General features: G+C 32.9%; 1 protein-coding gene across 1 annotated transcript in view; it reads right to left on the bottom strand.

Moving 5' to 3' along the window:
* LOC111044352 (focal adhesion kinase 1) overlaps nt 1-24754 on the bottom strand; it is an 83772-nt gene extending 59018 nt beyond the window's left edge. The window contains exons 1-2 of the mRNA XM_039442094.1: nt 24466-24754; nt 13945-14643 (exon numbers count right to left, since the gene is read on the bottom strand). Coding sequence (XP_039298028.1) covers nt 13945-14411 — 467 coding nt within the window. The 5' untranslated portion in view covers nt 14412-14643; nt 24466-24754. The remainder of the gene's footprint in view (nt 1-13944; nt 14644-24465) is intronic.
* Nucleotides 24755-26725: the final 1971 nt, after the last annotated feature.

The following is a 26725-nucleotide window of genomic DNA, read 5'->3' as shown; positions in this document are numbered from 1 at the left end:
AAAATTAAAAACCGGTTGTTTGCTATAGGCTCAAGTTATCTGGTCTACACTTTTTTAGGTTATGTTTTTGTTTATTTCGAATCAAGTAAAACTACCTTATTAATCAATCCAAATTAAACTAATGTAGACATCTATTATTTATATCATAATTATATTTTTCATATATTATTTGTACAGTAATAACGTAACATGTCTCATAACAAACGAATTGTGTTTTTCCATCTTCATTAACAGCCTACAATAATACGATAGATATCATGTGCATTAAATTTTATCAGTTTGTAATATTGATTGAAATGCCATGAAACATTCCAAATTACAATTGAATATTGATCTTCATTTTTGTAGCTGGATTTGGCCTACCTGGTTGCTGTCAGAATATTGAATATTTGAGATTGGCACTTTGAATGAATCGTAGGCCTATTTGTAAAAGAGTGGGCCTACAGTATAGACAAGTTTTTATTATGTATAGTTATTGTGTTTGATTTTCGATTGTGAATTTCAATTTACAGTACACCATAGAATTTACAATCCTACTAATTTGTGGAGACAAATATCTGATAAACTATAAACTAGCTCTCCCTTTCTTTATCTGCTGGAGTACTTGAATTTATTGTTTCAACTTTCTCGCCTATTGCCAAATCAATCAAATCATGTTGAATGATTTGAGGCCTAATACAGTAATTCAAAATCAATGCCTGTCATGTTCAAACAACAAAAGAGAACCAGAATCAAAACGTAGGATCCTCCTCGATCCTAGATTTCAACTCTGTCCTTGAAATCGGTTACGTCAGAGAGCGATTTTCGATGAGCGATTTTAGGGGTTAGCAGTCCACTGAGCGATCCGTTGCTCAGAATAACAATAAGGATAGGCAGACGCTATGAATGGGAGGACTTTGATGTCATTAATCATCAACAGTTCAAATTCATCTTCATTATAGCCCATATACAGAGTGTTTACCAACTTCCGACCAATACTCTGTTCCTGACTAAAAAACATATCTATATATCATATTTAAATTGTCCGCAAGTCTTCAGTTACTCACACAGTGGCCAATTTGCTTTTTTCATTTATTTTTTTTCTAAATAATAATTAAACATACGAAACTGAAACTTTGCACAAGCATTCATAACAACTAGTCAACGCTACAAAAAAATTATGATAATTTTTCAAATTCATAGAACAAAATGGCGGCCATTTAAAATTTTGTTTCTTAAATAACTCAGAAACCGTTGGTTTTACAATAAAATTACAATAATAACTTTCAGTAAATTTAATTGCCTATTGGTTGGTACCAGAGTTGTTAAGATTAGACCAATAGTAACTGAGATATGGCAGCTTTAGTGGTTTGGTGACCCACATTTAGAGGGTTATTTAACGTTATTTTATTGTTTGAAATTACCTAAAATTGCTTACTATTGAATTGCAATGCAAATAGAGATTGTTGTATCATTGAGGCGACTCTATCAGCATGCCTTGGTTTGCACTGCAACTAACTTTCAGTGGTCACCTATCACTAAGGCTGCCATATCTCAGTTAATATTGGTCCAATCTTAACAACTCTGGCAACCTTACCAACCAATAGGCAATTAAATTTACTAAAAAAAGTTATTCTCGTAATTTTATTGTAAAACCAACGGTTTTTGAGTTATTTAAGAAACAAAATTTTAAATAGCCGCCATTTTGTTTTATGAATTTGAAAAATGATTATAGTTTTTTTTTGTAGCTTTGTTTAGTTGTTATAAATGATTGTGGGAAGTTTCAATTTCGTATGTTCAACCATTATTTAGAAAAAAATAATAAGTGAAAAAAGCAAAATGGCCGCTGTGTGAGTAACTGAAGACTTGCGGACAATTTAAATATGATATTTAGATATGTTTTTTACAATGCCCTAGGGTATTGGTACGCAGTTGGTAAACACTCTGTATAATATACTTATGTATAAAAATTTACAATTCCAACAAGTTCTATCAATCATCTGCATTTCTTCAAGTGAATGAGTAACACTGCTGCTAATAGATAAGTATAAAGTACTCACAGATATCAAGAAGATTTAAGATCAACTTCACATCTGTAGCATTCTACATCTACAAGTTATTACAAATTTTAAGGGGTAAAACCTATCTCAATGGGGGACCTATCTGAATGGGACGTTCAAGCTAGAACAATACAACTGCGAGACCCTTTGGCAGGTAGATTTAGCACATTTTCGAGCCTTGTGCAATGAAGAGTATGCCCCCATCCTGTTAAGTTTAGTGACGTTATTCCACACTTAGACTTTTACTGCGGGATTCCTATTTCCGTGTTCTGTACAGGTCCATCAAAGTATTCTATAGTTTGTAGCTTTCGGTGTAACATGGAGTCCCTGCAGAGCTTATCAAGATGCGACAAAGATTTAAACCGTGAAGGCATATACCAGTTTTTATTGATGTACAATTGAATTGCGAATCAAAGGATATTATGTTCGTCGTGTAGTAAAAACCAAACCCTGCAATTAAATGGTGTGCTTCACGCAATAAATGATTTTAGTATATAACGATTTTATAACTCGTATCAGGTTATCAGTGATGTACATATTGTTTCAAAACAGAATTTTCAAGTCATTCCTATTAAATTTCGAAAAATAGTTGAATTCCATTATTATGGAACACAATTTTGAGCCTATTCTAATATTACCGGTATCAAAGAACTGATTTCCTTGTGCTAATTGATATTTTTCAAACGATACATATTATGTTGAGTAGTTGTAAGTTGCAGACCAGAGTGGTGGATTTTGGAGTAGGTTTTGAAAATATATATTATGCTGCTAAACCTATCTGGATGGGGGCATTAAGAGATCTATTGTTGAATATTGGTTGAGCATTGGCATGGGTTGACAGTTATTGTTTCCCATTCCACCGGCGTTGAAGGAGTGGTATTGTTCTTTCTTGACCGGTCCATGCCCCCATCCAGATAGGTTTTACCCATTTTAAGTTTATGCCAATCTACAATAGTTACAGTTAGTATATAAAAGCAAAATTGCTCCCATATTTTATTCACATAACAGATTCCATCAACAGAGCTCAAAATCTACATTTAAACTTTAGGCGCTTATATCCCGAAAATTAATAATTAGAAAAAAATCCTGAGATTTTTTAGATTTTGATAAATTGATAATACCCAAATCGAATGATTTTGGTAGTAATAATACCCAAATCGATTTTTTCAACAGTTTGTGAATATGTATTGTTCATTGGATAACAATATTCTTCAACAAATTATACCTTTTTATTGGAGGTGGTAGGTACAGATTCAATCATCATCATCATGAATATCGTATTGCGAGTATACACATACGCTTGTGGCCTTCCTCCGTCACTGTCCCTGATGATTAATGACACCCAAGTCCTCCCATCCATATCGTCTGCCTATCCTTATTGTTATTCTGAACAATGGATCGCTCACTGGACTACTTTTTCCCTCATCGCTCATCGGACGACACCTAGTTTAAGGTTCCAAACCTCCGTTCACTAAATGAATTGGTATATTTATTATTTTCGAGAAACCTCCCTGAATCAAAGTTACGCTTTTTCGATTGAGAATTGTCCAAATATTTCAATAAGTTTGAAGAGACTGAGACCCAAGAACAGCATACTGTATAGAAGTTGATCGGTGACAACAAATTGATGTTTTACTGAATATATAGTAGAAACCAAATGTTCTTGTTATAATTCAGAAATACTGTAGTACTACATGATACTACTATTAGTACCTGGAACTGGTAACTTGATTGCGAATCGTTGAGTTGCAATACTCTAGCTCTAGACTATTTCAATATCATTGAGCTAAGACACACTTCAATAAACCTTCAGTACTTATTGATCCAGTCTCAACTATTGGAACTGACCTCCAATCTGTTTATAATTACATTCTATGCAGCCAAAATAAATCAGAGAGCGTAGAGAGTTCAACTAATTGCTACGTAACTGAATACCAACTCAATACAATAACCACAGTTATTGAATAGCTAAATAGTTGATCCCGCCATGGATAGCAATTATGGGAGTCAATAGTTGTGAATAGTTTATTTAGTGGCCGATAGAAGGAAACGAGAGAATGCCAGGTTGTATTATATGTTATAGAGGCATACTGTATCACTGTATATACTGTCGATCAACTATATTCTGTATACTTCCAATAAGTGGCATTGCGATTTCTATGTTAATCTAGTATGTGACTAGGTTAACCACGATATATTGTATACGATTGAGATTCATGCCAATAAATGAGAGGAACAATACTGAAATACGGGACATCGTGCTTTCTGTTTTATGTGACTATACTAACCACGCTACAATTTGGGCATTATTAGATCCAAATAGATAATACAGTAGTTGAAATAGCTAAAAATGTTAAAACCCTTTCTACACTATTCTCACTAGTGTCCATTAAAAAATGATAGGAAGCTATTTAGAATTCTTATGAGTTGGTGACCAATTTCACCATTCAGTCAATTTCGCTAAAACATGTCGTAACATTTGAAAGAAAGAAAGAGCTGAAATTCCTATAGAAGTGACATAGCAACATGGCTACACTACAGACAGCTTTTAGCTGAATGAATGGAATTCGAGCCAATCACGTGACTGGTTTCATTCATTTGGATAAAAGCAGTCTGATCACATCTGCACCAACTCGGCTTTTGTGAAACACAAATGAGTTTTACACTGTACAAGTAGTGTGCTATATAGTACATTGAGTGTGAGGTCTCAAATTGATTTCTATTTTAAACAAAATATCATTCAGGGATGCAGAAGCGTTTGTGAGGTTTTAAATTGTGACGTTTTTGTACAACTGATAAATGATCACAAATAAATGTTAAGTAAATAAAAATACTTTTCATTACTTTGGAGTACATAAAACCCCCTCCCACGGTCAAATCGTAAAGCCTACACTTCCTTTTTTGCTGGACTAACTGGATTCAACAAGAATTATGCATTCATTGTTGAAATTAAGCTATTCATGGAATGAATGATTCTATTCATGGAATGAATGATTCTATTAAATGATGGAATATTCAGTGAACTTGTCTATTCAATTAAAAAATGGAGAAAAGTTTTGGAAATAAGAAAAGCAATCTGCTGCTTTCTCCCGAAATGTTTTTCATGATTTGGGATTGTTTGAAGGGATAAATAAAGATACTGATGCTGATAGAAGAATATAATAGAACATAGTCACAAAGTATATGTGAACAGAGAATTCCGTTCGAAGAGGGTATCTCTGAGAATATTTTCAACTTTTGTTCTACCCATCGATATTATTGATCTTACAAAAATCTGAAAACGTTTTATTCCAATGATAAAATATGCAATCATCCAATAGTCTGAGATGACTTTCTGTGTTGTTGTGAAGGTCGAGACTTGAACGTATCTAGTCTCAGCCAATGACAGTGCTCTCTCAATCAATCGAGAGTCAACAGCTATCCAACAATCGTGGCACTTCACCCACACTTTATATCCAGCTGCTCAATGTTTAAGCTTACAGTTTACTATAGATTGTTAATGGCATATCAACCGAAACTGGTATCTCGAATTGATTTAATAAATTAGTGTGTTCAATGCTTACAGTTTACTAGAGATTGATGATGGCATATCAACCGAAACTGGAATCTGGAATTTTTTTAATAAGTTATCGGATATTTTTTTGTTGAGGAAGATGATTATTTTGACGATATAAAGTCGTTTTCATTCTATATGAATAAATATCAGTGTAGTGATTACTCTAAAGGTGTCAAAATTCAAGGACAGAAAGAAATGAGGGCTTATTGTAGAATGTAGAGAAACACGTTGGCAGATTACTCATCCCTTTTAAGGAATGAGCTTGAAGTATATTACTTTTCTATTTACAGTGACATCCCACGTATGAAAATTTACGTGAATCAACACACATCAAGGATAAAATTATATGTAATACTGTAGGCCCTATATTATTTTCTGGATGAAATCGTCTGAAGATATATGATTTTTCAATACTTTTATTGAAGTTTACTGCGACTCTGATTCCAATATTGAGAAATATTACTAAGTATAACAGAAGCTATTGCTTCGAAATGCTGTACTTTAAAGTAGAACTTATATCACGATAACTGTATCGTATGAATTTATGAGTTTTTTTTATGTAAGTGCAGTTTTTGTCAGTCGTAAAACATTCAGTAAAAATGGAGTTACAGCAATACACAAAACCTCACGTGCGTTCTACTCATTATTTATGCTGCAATACGAACACCTTGGTTCTAAATATTTAACAGCTGATTCTGAGATACTGATACATACTTATGAGGTCGAAAATGACAGAGAATCCATAGGTGAATGAGTGATGTATCCGATAGCACTTCAATTTCGCATTCAAACATTCAGTATCGTATTGTTTGTTGTATTGGCTATTCTGAATAAATACAAGGGAAATGAAATGAATTACATGAGAAGCTGAAATATTCAGCATGGAATGGTGTTCTGACGCAGTAAGTTTGAAATTTGGCATTCAGCGATTCATGAGCCTTTTTTTGCTTCTAAGCCTTCTGCTAAATATATTACTGTATTCATTTGCAATCCTCAAATCGGTCTATTGTCCACGCAGATCCATACGTAATTTATTGTTCTCTTCAAGATTTTCATACTTTACAAAAGGAATGCTTATTATACTAAGATGATCTACTTTGTTATCTCCCTATGTCAAATAACCTTTAGTTGAACCTGCACCGAATCTACATTTTTTCTTCCTCGGTACTAAGACTCTGTCTAAACATAATATGATATGAATTTCACAGTATTCTAAAATATGACACCACAAAATCTTCTTTCAAATTTCAGTTTCCAGAGAATTAAGACTCTGATTGATATTCATTTGAAGTTCAATGAAATCAATGTTCAAATTGTTTAAAAACATATCAGACAATCTATCGTCCAGATAAAAAATCTTCTTTCTCTTTCTCTACGTATTCCTCTCCTTCTATAAGTGCAAACAATTTGAACATTCTATTCCATGAGTGGATTTTTATTACCAATGGAATGTCAGATCTCGCTTGAATATAGTTTATTCTTCATAGGCGGCTCCTTTCAACTTTATCACTGGCACATTCAATCAATTCATTCATTTAAAATTTTTCAGAAAAACCTCTAAAAAATAATTGGCTTGAGGATATAACTTTTTTTACAAATACAAACAGAGCGTATTGTACTGAAACTCTTCATAATATTCTTAGCCATTTTTGATTCAATTAATTTTCTCATATCTTATTCTAGAGAAATCTAATTCTATCATATTTATGAACTCTTATCTAATCTCTTTCATCAACTTGACTTTTCACATTACTTTATCTAATCAATTTTTATAGGGTGTTCATGATGACTCTACAGAGTAGGCCAACTTCCAGTCATCTAACCCCAAAGTTGAACCAGTTACCGAGGTGAACCTACACTCCATGTGGACCCTTCAAGTTACTGTGAAGTTGATCTTTGAGTTAGCAAGAGGTTTCATACGTTCAGTGTTCTCATGAAAGATATTGCATTTCCTTTTCTAACAATAGACATTCATGTGCTAAAACTACTCCGTTCTATGTGAATACAAAACAATATTACAATCTGAGTGCCAGTTTCACAAAAGCCGGTTAAATTTTAACCATGATTAATTCCACGAGAACCAATCAGAGAAGCCGTCTCTTCAAAGACCCTCTGATTGATTCTCGTGGAATTAATTAAAATTTAACCGGCTTTTGTGCAACCGGGCCTTAATCTTTCAAGTATGGATTCTTTTTGATGATCCTCGAAATAATCCCTTTATATTATTTCTTCTACTTCTGCTTTTTCTTCTTTCTCTTCTTTTCTTCTTCTTTCAGACTGATCAAAATCAAATTAGAGTACTGCAGCACTCTGCCATCTATCAGGACATGGTCGTAATAATCAGGTAGTCATCATCCTGTCTACTGTTGTCTTGACCAATCACGTTGCCTTAAAAGTGGGAATGTACTATGTCAAAATGAATGCTTGTCTGTGATTGGTCGACACAATTGATAAATACACTGTGATTGGAAAGTACTTGCTCAACTCGGAGAAAGAGTTCCACCAATGAAAATGGAGAGAGACGTTCCTTGCCCACACTCCTTATTGACATTTTGTTGACTTGAAGAATCAGTTAAAGAAATAACCTTCCCTCACTCAGTTTATGGGGAGATTTGATCAGATATTTAACGTACCTAGAATTAGCTTAACTTCTAGATAATAATGCTTATTCTTCTACTATGGCCTCTTTCATCCACTTCTCTTCGCCCTCTCATCCTACTCTTGGCAGAGAGAATAATTATTAATGATGTTGCATCACGAATTGATATTTATGAGTAAGTTATTTTTCACTCATCTATTGATTCGATGATACACAATAATCAAAATAATTGGAAGAGGACCAACAGGAGCAGCCCAAAGCTGTTCTTCCCGCGAATTTTGATTGACACTTGAAACTGTAAAATGATAATTAATTGGAAAATTTCGATCCGAAGATTAAAAACAATATACATCACTAGGAGCACAGCTGCACAAATTTTGTTCAATATTTATTTATTTTATTTACATTTAACAATTGGCTTTTTATTTACCTATACACATCAAATACATGATTAGAAAAGATATCATGCAATAATAGTATTATTTAGTTTTAGCGTTGTGTAATCAATCTTCTCACTAACTCACAACTAACTATCCAACTCACTAACTAATTCACTAACTCACTAACTCTTATTTCCTTTCCACAAACTTAGGGGTCATACCACAAAATACACAAGGTGATTTAGCTCACGATGAGCTGGTTCCTAGCTAATGCATTACACGTATATTTCTTTCATTTTCCAACTGTGCTTATATCAAAAAGCAACGCGTTCGTCTCCACAAGTGGGAAGTCTTTAAACGGAAACAAGTCCGGGCTAACGCGCTGGTCGACCTTCGCACAGAACAGAGAAGCAAAAAAGAAAGACAAGGATAGGAAGAGAGAAAATGTTGAATGAGAGATTGTCGGAGAGTGTATGGGAATGGAGATATCGCAGATTCATTGACTGGACCCTGGCTTGTGAGTATGTGTGAGTTTGACGCACCTAAAATAATAATGAATACTAGCTTCCATAACGGGCCTAGACGAACTGGTATTTTCATTGTCTCAGTGATGATGAAGTGAGAAGCAAATAGTACAGGATTCAATGAATTCTCTCATCCAAGCAACTAACTCGCTTTAACCTCCATTGGTGAACTATTTTCAATGCTTATCAGATGCTTCGGAGCCAAGGTAACTGGAGAAACGTTTAAAAAATTGTGTCTAATTAGGACTGATTACTGATACAAGACCAGTTAAAACCGCACAGACTGCGGCGTTGTAATTTCCATACTTCTAAACATTTGAATAAGATGAATGACTACAAGCGTAGATATTTTAGATATTTGATTAATTTCAAGATTTGAATGAATAAGCAGATAGTTTGTATGTTTTGAGCAACACAAAACAAACTATTGCTGCAACAAAGTATATAGTACAGCAACAAGGCAGCTATGGACTATGGCTTCATGCTCTTTATCCACTGTTGAATTAGTGACTTATAGAATGATCATATCCTTGATGATGTACTGTGGTTAAATTGTACTGTGGAGTAATTTTTTAAAATAGTTTAAATATTTGTTATCCAACATTGTCAAGTAATTTTGCTTTCAACAATGTTGAATTTAACAGTATAAAAGTAATAAAGTATAAGTATATTAAGTAAAATTAATCAAACCATAAAATTTATGGATTTACCTTTTATACTAAAGGTATTCGAGATTTAATCTTCATGAGCCATGAGCTGGAAACATAATAAATTGACAGAAAATTGTTGTTAGTGGAAACAATTAGTCTCTCCCAACATCCAAGTTAACTAATTCATTAGATTTGTGTCGTTAAAACAGAATCATTTTTAATTTGAAATTTAGTTGCGAGTTGAGTGAACACATTACTTTCTAATGTAATCTTTGTTATCAGTATTAAATGTGGAGTACACTGACACTCTCAACTATTATTACATTGATTGTGACAATCAATGAAATCAATCATCGTAATAATCCACACTGTCACATCTCTACAATCAAATCATCTATAAATCTTTCTCAAGCCATAAGCTGATAACACAAGAAATTAGTAGAACATAGTTGTTTGTGGAGAAAAGATATTTCACATCTTAACACCCAAGTTGAAGAGAAATGAGAGTTATCAGTTATCACTGAATCACTTTCATCTTAGACATATTATGGTTTCACTTCACAATTCGCATCTTCCAATCTCTTACGTCATTATCATAGTCATAACAGTTGTTATCGATCTCGAAACTTGATTAATGATTCAGTAGTAATGGAGCAGTCAAGATTCATCAATTCTCCAATTGGCAACAGGCCAATAAACATGAGGAATCTTCAAACAAAACTCCTGCTTAAACAGTAAGACACTCCGTTATCAGACCAGTTGTGTTGAATGTTGATCTAATAATGTTAAGATACATTGAATTTAATGTTTGGAATTGAATTCGAATTTGTTGTGGGTTGAATTAGAATTAGAATATGACGTTGTCTGTAACTATGATCAGTTGAATGTCAATAAAATTATATATATATATATATATATATATAATATATATTATATATATATATATATAATATTATTATTCATATATTATTACTCTTATTTATTTAATCGATATTTTATTATTTGATATGATAGATTTGATACTAATATTGCTTTGAATTGAGTCTAGGAATCTTGATAGTGTTTTCAAGACAAGCATCCGCATCAGATCGATTGTAATATGATTTCACCTGATCATGTTCATGTTTCACTTCATAATCCGTTTCTCCAGTTATCTATTTGAGAAAAATAAAAATAAGATGGACAAAATTATTCGAGAGACTAGCACTTATGTGAGATAGGTATATTATTGAATCTAGACTCTAGAGGTTCTGAACTAATAGAGGAAATATACAATTTCAGCCTTTCAGGAATACTGAGAAATATAATAAATGCTATTTCAGTGGGATTATTCAAAATACGTAAATGAATCCTGAATAGTACAGCAGTAGGATTTTTAAAATCAGTACTGTCGGCTCCAATAAAACACATATTTATTCCATTTTTAATGCAATATTTTCTTAGAATATAGATAACTTACTCCAATAAGAGTCGAATTTTACACAAAACTATCAAACTATCCAACGAGTTTAGTTGGCAAGAGTTACTACTTACAAACGACTATAGTGAGGCCCACGTTATAATGGCAGTATATGGTTAGCAATAGTATTGCTATCCTTGTCTATCATTCAACAAAGCGGATAGCGCTATCTCTTTCTCGCTTTGAACTATTGCCAGATCGTCTATTAACAATGTAGAATTAATAATTGATTTATTAACAAAATATTTCATCTTTATTATGAAAATTCAATTTGAAATTATTGAAAAATAAAATTTATTGCTAAATAGAATATAATTGATTATTTTAAACGAGAATGAACAGTTAATATCACATCAATAAACCAGTATCAGCTACCGTCTATAGAAGGCATTGACAAGGCAAGGCCTTGAGGATCGGCAACGTTGTTCTCCTATCTTTCTCTACTGCCATTATAACGTGGACCTCACTATAGCTCATAGAGCAATAGATAGAGAAGCAAATTATAATGTGGAATAGAGCTACCACACAAACACTTCATAAAAGAAACAAATACATGAGGATTATTTGTTTTACTTGGTTGAAGTTGACTTTGACAATCTTTGGTTCTGTCTTTATAGATTCGCCTCATTTTCGATTTAGCGCTCCAACTCTCAAACGAGAGATAGAGAAAAAAGAGAAGACTGAGAGAGTGAGAGATAGAATGCAGCAAGACAATGACAGAGAAAGAGTGAAAGAGAGAAGTGTGGAGATTGCAAGCGCATCTAGATGAGACAAAGTTTGAGAGTGATTAGACGAGGAATGCTGAATGTTGAGAGTGTGTGGACCAGTGATAATCTTAGACTATCGACTTGGGAAAGCTCCGAACTCGTAGTGACACACCCATGCATAGAACACCCACACGGACCAGGAGAGAAGTAGAAATCTCAATTTCAGCAAAGCAGTCAACAACGAGCGTCATTTCTTCCAGGATAGAACACATTATTTCTCAACCGTAACTGAACTGGTTCGATATTCGATACAAATAATAATAATCGCATAAAAAGAACCCAGTTCAGTGGGAACGAAGGACCACAACTATAGTGAAATTCACTTTAAACTGTCAGGCATTCCTTATAACGCTTCCACCAACACATCCATTCAAACGATACTGACAATTGGGAGCAAATCTCACTAAAATTTTACTGTGGATACATAACCTTATCATAGAAACATACGCTGTAAAACTTCTCATGAACATGGGTACAAAAAATATTTATGTGAGACACAAAAACCAAATAAGCCTACAAAAATATTGAGAACTAAGATACAAAGTTAAGATATGAAGTTACAAAAACCAAATAAACCTTCAAAAATATTGAGAACTAAGATATAAAGTTAAGATATGAAGTTATGTTGAAAACCTTCAACTCATTGCCATGTACTACAAAGTTACAAAAAACTAGGCAACTTCAAAAAGGATACAAGTAGTGTAGTTTTATTTTAGAAATCGATAGCTCAAAAGATAGAAAAAACATAACTCGAAAAATCAGCATATCACAATCACACTATTATTGTGTATGGATAAAGCTAAGGTTATAAGTAGCTAGTAGCAAAATAAGAAACAAAAATCACTACGGAAACTTTATTGGTTATTTGAAAGCTTGAAAAAGTGTAAATTTTCATGTTTTTGAGTTGGATACAAGATAGCCTCAAGTATTGAGGACTCAAAATATAAAATGGTAGGAAGTGAAAATGGAAATGATTCATCATTACATTATTATACACATTGTTATAGTATTCAATAAACATGATAAGTAACTAACAAATTACTATATCGTGTATCACTATAGTGTGTATTACATACAATATAGTGTACTACTATTACTATATCTATATACATTACTATATCGTGTATGTTGTGAGAAAATTGAAATAAATTTGAATTTTTTGATTAGATTTGAAATATTATTGAATTCAAGGACTTTGTCGATCCAAGTAGTTCGTTGGTGTATCACTATTTAGAATTATAATCAATTTAATTCTATAACTGTTGACATTTGCAAGTGATCTAATGACGTGTACTGGTGAACGTGTGACAAATACAGCGAGAAAGAGATGAACAAATTCGTAATGGATGATCCTGATGATATTCACCTAGTCATGTAAATTACATCTATTCAAATCCACTACAGTATATTGAGTTCAAATCTACTATTTGGAAAAGTTTTGAAGATTTCAATCTACTGAGAAGCCATTTATTGAATCTCTGGCCCGGTTTCTTGGACGCTTATTAATTCCATTGGACTATCAAATCAATAGGTTTAATGGTCCGTTAGATTTAATAAGTGCCCTAGAAACTAGGCCACTGTATAATAATTTCTATTCATAGTGGAGTGATTTGAAACATTCCAAACATATTATTTTTTGACGCTTCACCAATCTCTAACAATGGATTCAACATTAAATCAAATCAGATTTCAAAATAGTTTTTAATCAGGTTAGAGTTATCTATTCATTAATATTGTACAAAATTCTACAATCATAATATAATTATGACATTGAAGTAAAAACTAGGCTGAGCCTGTATTATTTCTCTCCAAAAATTTGAAGTATGAAGTTGAACTTAATAAGTGTTAGCTTAATAAGTGAATATTAGAGCGATGTCATTAGATGTGTGAGTAGAGAGCAGGAAAAAGCAGTTATAAAGCCCTCACCAGTGTTACAGTTTCCCAAACCACACTTTTCCACCATTGATTACCTAACAGTAGATAGCCGATGGAACTTCCACGTGTGACTCTTACTACATGGCTCTTGTTTCCTCCTCTCTCCAACCATGAACAGAGAGCGTCGGTTGAAAATGTTTGCACCTCCTCTGGAGAAACTGCTACTTGCAATATTCGCTTCACTGCTACTTCGGTCACCGTTACTTGTAACGGATGGTTTTTCAGTGATAACGTCAGCGCGTGTCGCGATAACACTGTCACTCAATCCCGAGTCACAAATTGAGTCATCACCAGTGCCCCATGAACAAAGTAACAGGTTTACTCCACTGTTTCTATTAGTACCACTCCTGACACCACTTTTTAAAGGTTTAGGTTTATTTGCTGCAGTTTTCAATACCTCAGCCTTTTTAAACCCGCCATGATAACTGTGTGGTCTTCTCCCTACTGAGGAACTAGTTTCCAAAACACACTCACTCGGTGATAACCTTTTCTTAAAAGCCATAACAATACTAATCACTGCCCATCACTAACAACATTTTGCAATCAAGGCTTTTGATTTCCGTTTCCGTACAACATCTAGAGTTGAAAGCATGTTGTCTAAAAAGTCATTCTTGCATAACCCAATTCTTTCAGCCAGCTAGCAGTCAATTATTCATAAAATAGGTACTCTATCTCACGTTCTATTAATTGCAGACTGTTTTTATCTCAGTTTCATTTGAGATTAATGCTATAAACTGAGTGAACATATAATTATTATGGAAGTGACACATGGAACACAGATTATGTTATCACAAATATAACACGTTATGTTATCACATCGTAATTATTATCTCATCTTGAACGAATGACAAGTTGAATGAAGAACAGATTATTTATTTTGTTCGATTGAATAATTATATGCATACGGTACTTACGGTGTTGAATATGCGAGAGAAAGCTTATAAGAACAAGATTGAATATTTTGACACAATTAAGGGGATTATGTTCCTAACATTTTATGTTTTATTAATTTGAAATTACTTTTATGGCAATGAATTTGAATTTGAATGTTGAAAATGCTAGAGAAGACTGGCATATTATCACTGAATAATCAGCTCACTAAGAATATTCAGCACAGAACGTAACACAGATGGTTTTATGATAAAATGAATCATACATAGAGAATAAAAAAATGATTTGAGCCAAGGATATGAAATTGTCAACATCAAAATGAAAGCAAACACACTTGTACATTTTAAAGAATGGTAGAGATTTTGCAGTTGAACCAGCATGAGCCTGGCTAAAATAATATAAGGTAACAAATCTATAAGATAATGTTTACAACTCTTCCCTGATGAATTCAATCCTGATGAGTTATTAATCTCAATCATGATTAGAACTAGGATTAAGATTTTTTGAGGACCATTTTATAATTGATTTAATTTCAACTTGTTATTTGCTTGGGGTTTTATTATAAAAAATATTATTCTCAAGTAAGAGTTCTTGTAAGAGTATGTAGAACAGACAGATTGTAAATCATATTGTTTTGTTTTTTATGAGGAATAAACAACTTTTTGAATTGAATTGATCCCATAGTGAAGATTTTGTTTGCAACATACACTCATATCAGAATTACATTAGAGCCAGAATAAGAATAATATTGGAGCCAGCATAGTTACAAGAGCTGGAAATTTTGTTGGTAAAGCTACAGTACAAGAGGATTGTAGTTTTAATTATAAATTATATGGTGGTGATTTGTTGATAAAGTTACCGCACATCAAACCTCTTACTGGAGTACTACTGTAAGTACTCTTACTTGATTGGTATGACACAATGACAATGGTTGATTTACCTGACACAATTCTATAGTAGAGATTTTTCAGTAAAACTACCTCACAAAATCAAATTATTTCAATCTACAACACAGTCTATGGTGGACAATTTCTTGTGGAAGTCATCTCACATATGGAGACAGCAGAAACATCGGTTTTTCACCACATCTAATGCCATAGTGAACAGAGAATAGGCTACAAAGACTGTCGAATGCTTTACGATTATAGAAGACACCATGTCTAAATCGCCCGTGAAAGACTTGGTTTGAGTCAGTCAGTCTACATTGCACCCCCCTGACCACTCCCCCCTCCTGACCACACAACACGGAATCAGCCATCTCATCCACAGAGTAAATGCACTCTAGCACTCAACACAATTACAACATTTTAACGTCAATTATTAGAGGGCCATTATATTTCAAATCATTACCAAGTGCTTCAGTAATAAATCACGAAGTACATCGCGGTTTTTAGTATTGTTTAAATTCTATACTTGAGGTTTCCAATATCTTTCGGTCTATCTATCGGAAATGTTTGATAACCTTAGTAAAACTGGGAGCAATAATCATTGTTCTCAATCACTATCTTACATCTCATCACTATCTTACATTAGAATGCTGATGTAAGATAGTGATATCCTAAAACTACACGTATTGTGAAATGATAAAACTCCTGAAAATATAAACTGCATTTACATTACAATTGGATAATTGGAAATGTAACCAGGAAGAAGTCTAGTGATCAAGCTTACATGAGTGGGAAATTCCAAATTGTATCAACTTCTTCTTTATAGGGATACTATTATTAAAATAAAATAGCAATGCACTTGAAAATGGCTCTCATGAGTCGAAGCGTGCGTGTTACGCTTCAATAAAATATAAAAGGGTACTGAAAGATTTCCATTTTATTTCAACAAAAATATATATATAATCTATATTATAGAGCAGATATAGATGTGGAACCTTCCCATTCAACTCCAAAGTCAATTTCACTCAAAAATATAATTTCTAATGAGTGAACAAACCTTCTTTAGTGCAAATATCTAGAAGTCTGAATATTTAAAGCTACGACAAATCCATAGTTTTATATCATACTTGAGAAGCCATGTAACTAGTTACTGAGCTTTGACACCCTCTCATGGCGGAGCTTCAATTTGTAACGTTTCAAAATATGGTAAGGAGCACTTGGTTACTCTCTGATCTCATCTTTGCCCTGCATTCAGGCAGTCACACCAATTCTGTCAGCCTATTATCCTCCGTTGATAGTTTTCCGTTTCCATTATATAAAAAAACTATTCTGCTTTCACACTTACTACTACATTGCTGCAACTGGGCAACTGGAATATAATTCGATTCTGTTCAATCGTTATAATGTAGTCGATAATACATAATGATAGGTTGGAGAAACGTGACTCTTTTAATCCAATTATATTAGGACATGCAGGTGAAATTCAATAATCAAAATACTGAAACATTTGATCAACTAATTTCAAGCGAACATGTGATAGTAAAATAGAAATACATGTAACAAGTGAGTTTGGAATCGTAATTTAAAATGGCAACTTCCTATACAATGAGTTGATAAAAAAATGTTCCCTGTCATAAAAAATAAGAGTGATATTTGGAATGTGAACTATAGTTGTTAACAGTAAACAGTAATTTTTATGGAGAGTCCCTTACGAGAAGGTTCCACCTGCCTTTATATATTGAGCCGTCAATGGACCTTACGACTATCCATACTTCAGCCGGGACCGACAATTTAACGTGCCCATCCGATAACACGGGAGTGACCTGGCTAGAAACTTTTGTTAGTAGCCGGTATTGAAACTGGAACCTCTAGAATGCTATGCAAGCACTATCCACTAGACCACGAATCAATCCATAACAGAGCTATGCCTAACTCTATGATGCATTATGCTCATAGGAGCTGTGCATAGCATTATGCTCACTGCAATAGCAGTAGAATTTATCAACAAAATCACATTGAATATAGTATAATATTACCATTTCCCTCATATTTAAATGAATTGATGTGACATTTAGGGCCGTTTGCACATTATAGATTGCTAAACTCGATTAAGTTAATCGAGTTTAAGTTAATCTGAAAGTTTAACCTTGAATCGGTTTTCTCAGTGCATTTACTAATCCAGTTTAAGTTAAACTAGTTTAGCGTTAAGTTGGTAATAGAATGTCATCGTTTATAATATCAGGAAGGCATGATTTTTACAGGAAATTTGTTATTTGTTTACAAACCATCAGTGAATTGAGGTTATGTAGCTACTATTATAGTATTTTCTTGTTTTTGTTCAAAATGCACAGAACTGTTAGTAAGCTGTACACGGTTATAAAAGTGAAAAGCGATCAAGAAAATTCTTTAAAAACTTATGTTTAGTTGGCACCAGAAAATATATTTTAGAATGTAAAAAAGTAATTTTGTTACGCTTGAATCTACTACGGTCTTCCTCGTTTATTAGAAATCTCTTGAAAGCAATATATCTCAGTTATGTGTTATTAAAAACATGTTTTCTAATCAAAGACCACTGTTAAAAATTGTCTCAATTTCTATCGAATGGTCTATTCAATCAAAATACTAAATTGGCAGTTGCTGTACTCAAGCAAAACCATTAAAAAATTCTCTATCCCAGAAATTTAAATTATTTGTCTTTTACCCAATTTTTCTCAGTTTCAAAATTTCTTCGCAGTAATCTTTATCAATCGCATTAAAAACTTCTATCAATTCCTCCATTACAATTATTTTTACATTCAAATAATGATTCACTATAATCTAAATTAATAATAATTATCGTCTACAGAAGCATTAAAAACAACCGTTGAAAAATAATTTACTATCACCTGTTTCCCCAAAATGTTAATGATATCATTGAAATACAAGCTACTTGTAATAAGAGTAATTGAAGGTATTTACAAACGACATGTGTTGGGAGTTGGGAATTAGGAATGACCGTTGCACTGAGCTGGTTTATTTTTCGGTTTGAAGAAGCGGCGGTGGCAGTGGTAAGCTATTAAAAGTGGCGGAGTTTTTAGAGGACCATCGCGGGTATTCCCCCTGGCTATTTTTGGCCCGGAAGTATTTACAGAAGGGAGAGTACCGAATTTGAAGTGGCTCCCAACTTGAAATTTCCAAGTTTTATTCTAGGCTAGTGGTGTTTAATAATAATATCAACACCAGAAAATATTATCACACTCAGTTCTATTAATAGGATGTAAAGGGGTAGGAGGTATATCACGATCCAGCAATGACATTCCACTTCATGTTTCTATTAAACCTGAAACCTGTGCGTTTGCGCCATACATTAGCATAATGAAAATTATTAACAAGACAAGTTGCGAATTCCATATAAGGACAGGTTTGAATCTATTTTCAACCAGGAAGATCAATAGGGTATGACTTTATTGGGAGTGAAGCGTGAATTTCATGACTTTGGAGCTCTCTAGAATCGCTCAGGATAATTGTGCAGAGATCAATGTTTTGTGAGAGCAACTAACAACAGAGAGAGAGAGAGAAAGAGGGAGACTTGTTTGACATAGAAGTGAAGTTCAAGGATTTCAGGAGGAGCTGCTGCAGCTATTGGCAATTTTGAGCGTATGATTAAATAATGTAGTAAACACTCGAAGAATGTTTGCCAGATCTTATATATACATGACAAAAACACATCTATATACATTCGAAAGTGCCGTAACATTGAGTATGCAAAACATTTCTGGTATAGAAGATTCAGGATTTCATAAGAATAGAAAACATTGTTTCTGGTTTGAAAGATTAAGGAAACTACACGATTCGGAATAAAATATCAACTTTAAAATGGAATAATTTAGAGTGCCTGATAAAATACAGTGAACACTCTCCACAGTAAATATCTCTCTGATATTTAACACGTCAAAAACATCAATAATACACTTTCAAAAGAACTTAAAAATAGAATATGAGAAACAGTCGAAGAAAATTCATGAGTTAAAAGGTGTAATAAATTATATTCACTTGATATTTTATGATCAACGAGTGGTAGTCTATTTTTCGAGACTTCAGGATTTTTTTTTTTAACAACAATAATAATGTTATCTATATTATATTGTTTCTGGTTTCACATTCAGGAATAAGAAAGATTGAGTAATCAGATTTTTTGTTGATTTGGGAGATTCAGAAACACTTTCTTTTAAATTTAAAAATGCTGCAGCCTACTATATAATAGAAATGAAGATGTTAACTTCAACAGCAACTGAGATTTGAAATTTTGATTGGTTGAGGAATTTGAAAGAATGTTTGAAGCATCGTAAATAATATATTCGAATATTAATTATCAATATAAATTATTTATAAACAAGCAAAAATTGTATAGTCAGGGAAATGATGAAGAAAAGAAAATATGTAGGTTAGATGTAGGTTATCATTTTCCTATGGTGAGATTGACTATAGTTGTAGAAAATAGATATACAAAAATTGGGAGTATAGTGAGATCAATAAACTCATGGAAAACAAAATGGAAGACGAAATCTGATATAAATGAGACAAGAAAGAATAATAAAAGGATGTGGGCAAAATAAGACAATAGTTTATTTTCAATTCCTACTTGACCAATTTCAGAAATTGTTCTAATAATTCAGAGCAAAGTTTGACACTACTCAGTTCAGTATAATTATATTTGACCATGAAGTCGAATCTATTTGTGTATGATTTACTTTTCAAGTAAAGTGAAGAGCCTTGAAACGAGCTACCAGTCACGCCCTTGATAATGTGGAAATATTTGGTTGTAGTTAATGGAAAATATACAGAGTGGAAAATGTGATTGAGGAGATGCGAAAAACACCTCAAACTATTAAAACTGCTACGAAATTCAAGACAAATGAATTATTGTTTCCAAATATCAAGCACTTTTCCTCATTGAAGTTTCAGTACTTGAATGATAGCATACAGTATAATTGTGAGGGAAAAATAACGTATTATTTTCAATTCCTATACCTATCCCAAGGAATATGTAAGATTTTTACTCTCATGCTTTTCAATAGTGTGCTAATATAGGAAATCAATGTTATAGAATTAAAAGATTGTAAATTTTCATTAGTCAACGGGAAGACGATGATGATGATGATGATGATGATGATGATGATGATGATGATGATGAAGTGAGATGAATGTAAAATATAGTAACGACAAGTTGAGGAGTTTTGAAGCCACAAAATGAAATGATTTCCAGAAGCATAACTCATTATACGTAAACCGGACAACGGTCATCCATCCAACGTTAGTATCAGACGCTTGTAACATATTTTATCGAGAGATTCAACATGTCAACAATCACGTTTCTAACACAAAGTATCAATATGAATTGTTAGAGATTGCCAAAATACAGAAAATGCCCTTTTTATTTGACTTCGTGTCAAATGATGATGTAAATTACAGTTTGAGACAAATGATCGCTTATCTACATTTTCCAATATTCAAGGCATTGTATCAGTATCACTATTACTTTTATGTCATATTCGGCATGTGAAAGTTCAATTATTCTAGAATTTGAAGAATTTAAAGTACTACACTATTTCAGATATTTTATCTTAACTTACATAGATATTTTCAAAATGTCTTCTATTAAACAGGAAACTTTTTGGATAGACTAATAATTTCCAATGAGAAGATCTGAGTAATGAACATGAGGGATGGTTTTGAAGATAGATAATCAAATAAAGAGTAGAAATCGGAAGGCCAGGGTCAATATTATTGAATGAAGTAAAGAATAAGTTGAATGATGTTTAATTACGGAAGAGAAAAAGAGAGACGGCTGAAAGCGAAACATTGTGGAGGACAAATAAATTTATGAACTATACCAAGGAGTGTAGTGTTGGTAACAATTTTTATTACTATAGTTGTTGCGACGATGATGAGTATTAAATAATCTCTCCATAAAACCGAATACAATAGCAATACTCTTGTAAATTACAGTATAGGAAGTAGAAAACATTGCAGAATACTGTAACTGTTTACTAACTCATAAATCTTTACAGTACAGTACAATACGTAAGATCTTATGCCATGTTTTTCATTAGAATCGAGAGTAATCCTGGACTGAATTGGAAAAACAAGATATGAGGAAGTTAAGAATCGTTCTACATTCATATCTATGCTGAGACAAAGAACTTGATTATGCATATTAATTTCTTTCGAGCCAAATTTGATTGATTGAAGGTTATAGAAGGTAAATTTTACCTAGAAGCACACTACACAATATTACTGTTCAGTTAATGATACTTTTCTGACAGATGTCAATAAATCTTCAGCGCGCAAAAACATGATTATGCTGAAGATTCAAGACTAATAAACAAAATGTGGTTTATAAGTGAGAAAATTGATTTGAAATAACAGTTCGCATTGTGGAAGAAGTGAACTGCACGAAAAGTTGATAGAGTATACTTTGCAACTGTTTTAGAGGATAGAGAAAACTTTCTGTAGAAAAATGAGTTCAGCAATCACCAATATGAAAATTGGAAAGCTTGGAATCAGTATCATATAATATTATAGTTTCATAAATATCATGATTGTTTTATGATTTCCATAATAAGACAAAGATTATTCTGATAGAAGCTACTGAACTGTATAGAAAGGGCTATTAATTGGAAAACTTGTCTACTAAAAGAAATATTGATGGAAATCTATATATTATGTTGTGATTTAACCCACCAGTTGAAATTTTTTGACCAATGGTGAAATACAATCGAAACTTGAAATAAACTGGTTCGCGATACTGGATACGAACAACTTGAGGAACTGATTTACATAGTGATCTTAATAAGAAATTAGAGGAAAGAGATGTCTGAAAACAGATGTTATAAACAAGTTTTGAACGCAAAGGCTACTTTTTCTAAGCCAAAAGTGAATAATTTCGATTTTTAAAAAATAAATAAGCATCTTACCAACTGTTTCTCTTGATAAAGATGAATTCACAATTCGATCTCATTCTTAGCAAAAGAGCAAAACACTTTTTGGTTATTTCCATAAAAACAGATTGCTTCAGAATTACACTTAACAATACCTAGCAGAAAACGTCCTGGATAAATCTTCGCTATGTAAGCCTAACAAACTTTGCATATTATTTAAAACATTAGAAGTTTTTACGTTAACATTTCATTTTTCCCTATCAAACTTTAAGTAACCACTAATAAGACAACCACTGGAATATGAAATAAACCGAGAATAAAGTGATCCGAAAATTCAAACGCTATTATAAATTGACTTAATCGTTCATCAATTCGTTCAAGTAGAAGAAGCTTGCTTCTAAGAATGAGAATATCAATACGATATTACAATTTTACTGTACATATTACTTCTTTTGGCTTTAACATTCATAGTCTACTATTTAATGTAATCAAATTCTTATTTATTTACATTTTAATATCAACTATTAATATGAATCCACTAATTCCAGGGCTATATTCTCGATTCTCGATTCTTCATCTATTTTTTTTGAAACTGCACTGCGATTACTGCACAACTATTTCCATTACGATCTTCATAGCTTTCACCAGCACTAAGCTACACAGAAACAATGTTTCCCTAATTTATTAATTAAGAGTATAATAAAGATTCATGTTAAAATATGAACCAGTTCTTTTTGGAGCCGAAACCGCGGAAATAAATGGAAGAGCTCACAATTATGCTACGAAAAATGGAGAGAGCTCGCAATTGAAGAAATCAACACATACGCTATGCTTGACTACTCAACACTAAACTCGGGCGCATCCCCAGTCCATCTGAGAATCATAATATCGCATCTCCGAAAATCATAGGCAGACGTACAGCCAAACTGTGCAAGTATAAACATAACCTAAAAGGTAATGAAACCTAATAAAAAAGGTAGGTTGGGAGGTTAGGTTTATGCTTTTGAATGGCAATATGGTGATATTATTCAAAATGTTTGTTTCGATAATTGAAAAGCACAAAGCTTGCATCTCAGAACATGATTGTGTTGTACAGTTTGGCTATACATCACCGTATGATTTTTAGCGATGCGATATTTTGCCTAACAAGTCGACTTTTACCAGGGAACCTAAGCTTTAGCCATGCATCAGGAAAGTTTCATTGACAGGATGCAGATATGATAACGGAGACTGAATTCTTCCCAGTTTCCTTGTTTAAATATTCAATAGATCCGAATAAAAAATCATCATAATAAAGAGTACTGTGATACAGTGACATATGGAAAACCACTTGAAAAAAAACTACCACTCGATAATCTTTGTGTAACTAGCAGGAAAAGTAACTTCACTAAAACGTCGCCAGAGTAATAACTTAATAATCTTTATTCATCCAGTTAAGGAATAATGTTAAAAATGTAATATTAATTTTCAATTTAGTGTATTTTTAACTATATATTATGAATATTGTGACTGTATTTGATTCATCCTCTGCCTTTTCATTTTTTTAATATGTTTTCGGGATATGATGAAATCGATATATGTACCTATCAAGAGAAAAAATCTTCTTTCAATTGAACTTGAAAACAACAAATTATTGCAATGTATCTATCAGGTTTTATTGTTTAACAAACAAGAAATTATCACAGAATATATTATGTTTTTACTTTCTTTTCTCGTAAGTAGAGAATTATTATACTGTTCATGGTCTAACACAGGTTTCTTTTATGGATTACGTGAATCATTTGTAGAGAAATTTAGTTGGACTGGTATTTTTCAACATGCAACCTGTATAAAATGTATGAACCACTAATTACCGAACCATTCATTTACGAACAAATGAGCACGGGAAAGCCAACTGACAACACGGAGCGAAGTTTTTCAATGCAAATCTGGCCACACAAAACAATAACACTGGAGCACAAAAACACAACTAATGAAGGGAAGAGGTAGTAGCATTTCCGTTCAAAATCACTTGGAACTAACGGTGCAGCGAGAATAATTGCATAATTAGACAAAATATTGGACGAAGTGAGTATGGCGCGCACGAGTAATGAGGTTACATAACCTCAAATTGATCCTGCCACGGAGGTGACAGGATGTGGACTGAACTGAGAGCCCAAGAAGAACTAGTGAAGAGGTGGAGAGGCTGGATGTGGACTTGTGGACCGTGGCCAGGTAGGAATAGCACGCCACAATGCGATACGGCAGCATGCGTTTTGTGATACAATCCTCTTCAGATAAATCTCTTGATCGATATAATAAACAAGTTAGTAAAAAGCACACATTCCCCTATCAGAATTTCCAAATTTTTTTAGAAAGATTCAATGCGGTATTTTAAAATCCAATAGATATTTAGAAGTGTATATTTGGCTTCAAAATTTTATAGAATAACTTAATTCATTTTCAATGAGCAGTGGTAATTAAGTGTAATATTCAACTATCAACATTCAACTTGATGCTTTAATTCTTCTAAATTCAAAAAATTCTAGCTAATATATATTTTTGGACCAAAATTTAACTAGAACTTTTTGCAGTAGAAACATAACCAACCTACTTTTTTGGACATGTATTAATTATCAAAATTTGCGAATAGAATAGTTTTGGGCCAAGCCTGTTGTTCCTTCTCAATCATATTTATATGATTTGTGATTCCACGAATAAATAAATAAATAAATAAAAGGCAATGAAAAGTGGTTCAAGTGTGGCTGCACTCCTCTACTGATTTCTCTACTATGTTTTTAATCTGTTATTTTATATAAAAATCTTTTCAAAAAATGTACTATGATGTTAGTTTATAAATAAAAATAAGTACAGCTGTCGCTAGATAATCCGACACATTTTAATCCCACGTACTCGGTAGTCCGACGCGCTGCCGACTGCACATACTTCTTTACTGTATAAATATGTATGAACATATTGTATATTTTACTTAAATTTCTTTCCGTATTTCTTTTAAAAACTTAAATGTACTGTCATTTTGTATCTTTACTGTTTCTTCCTTATTTCAACTTTTTGATAATATGATATTTTCGGTAATCCGACACTCTCTCGGTCCCTCCAACTGTCGGATTATCGAGGGACAGCTGTAGAGAAGATATGGCTCTACAAGTCTATCTAATTAAATCCTTAATCTAATCTAAAATCTAATAGACTACTGGTTCGGAAGCCACCCAAATATAAAGTTCATTCATCTCTTCATCACTCCTTCCATCAATGATTCATTATTACCTAATTTAGATGGGCATTCCATGAGCTGCATTTTTGTTGTTTGTTGATAGTACAAATACTATATCAGCTTGAATTCGTTCAAGTGCTTACATCATTTTGTAATCATAGAGACCTACTTCATCCATAAGTGGCCCAAAATTGGAGTGTTTATGTCAAACCTAGATAACATTGTAATATTATCATCTATCACCAGGAGAGTTATGGATGGTACAGTACAATCTCTGTGATTGAGTGACTCAGTTTGGTCTATTAATTAAAAGATTATCCGTTAAAGCAAATGAGAATACAATCACCATTTCGTAAAAGATGTTATGCAAAGATATGCTGGGTTGCTCTAGGGGTAAAAAGAATGCGGAGAAGTTACAGTGTAACGGAGAAGGAAGCTGGTAGTGTTGAAAAGTATTACATGTATCTAAATGTGTCAAAACATTGAGCCGCGAAAATATGGTAGATGGTAGAAGGAAGCGGAGACATTCAGATACAGCATTACTTTTCAAAACGCTATCTTCTCCACTACCCTCTACCTTCGCCGCTCCACTATGATCAATAAGATCCATCTAAGATCAATTTAAACCGGGATCACTGCTAAAGATCACTCCGGGATCTGAGAAAGAATCAAAATTAGATTCAAGGTTGATTCAAGTTATTGATACCTCTAGAGAACACAAGAAGAAATATAACTCGTAGATTAATGTTTCGGAAGATATATTTCAAATTATAAGTGAGAATGTGGTTCAAAATTGAATATAAACATTATTAAAATAATACCAGTGGATTTGAAATCATTCATAATCTTTCCACTCATTAAATGTGAAGTTGACTTCCACAGTCATTGTAGAGTTTAAATCCTA

Source organism: Nilaparvata lugens, chromosome X (genome assembly GCF_014356525.2).
Source record: "Nilaparvata lugens isolate BPH chromosome X, ASM1435652v1, whole genome shotgun sequence".
NCBI lineage: Eukaryota > Metazoa > Arthropoda > Insecta > Hemiptera > Delphacidae > Nilaparvata > Nilaparvata lugens.
This window is presented reverse-complemented; position numbering and strand designations above follow the sequence as displayed.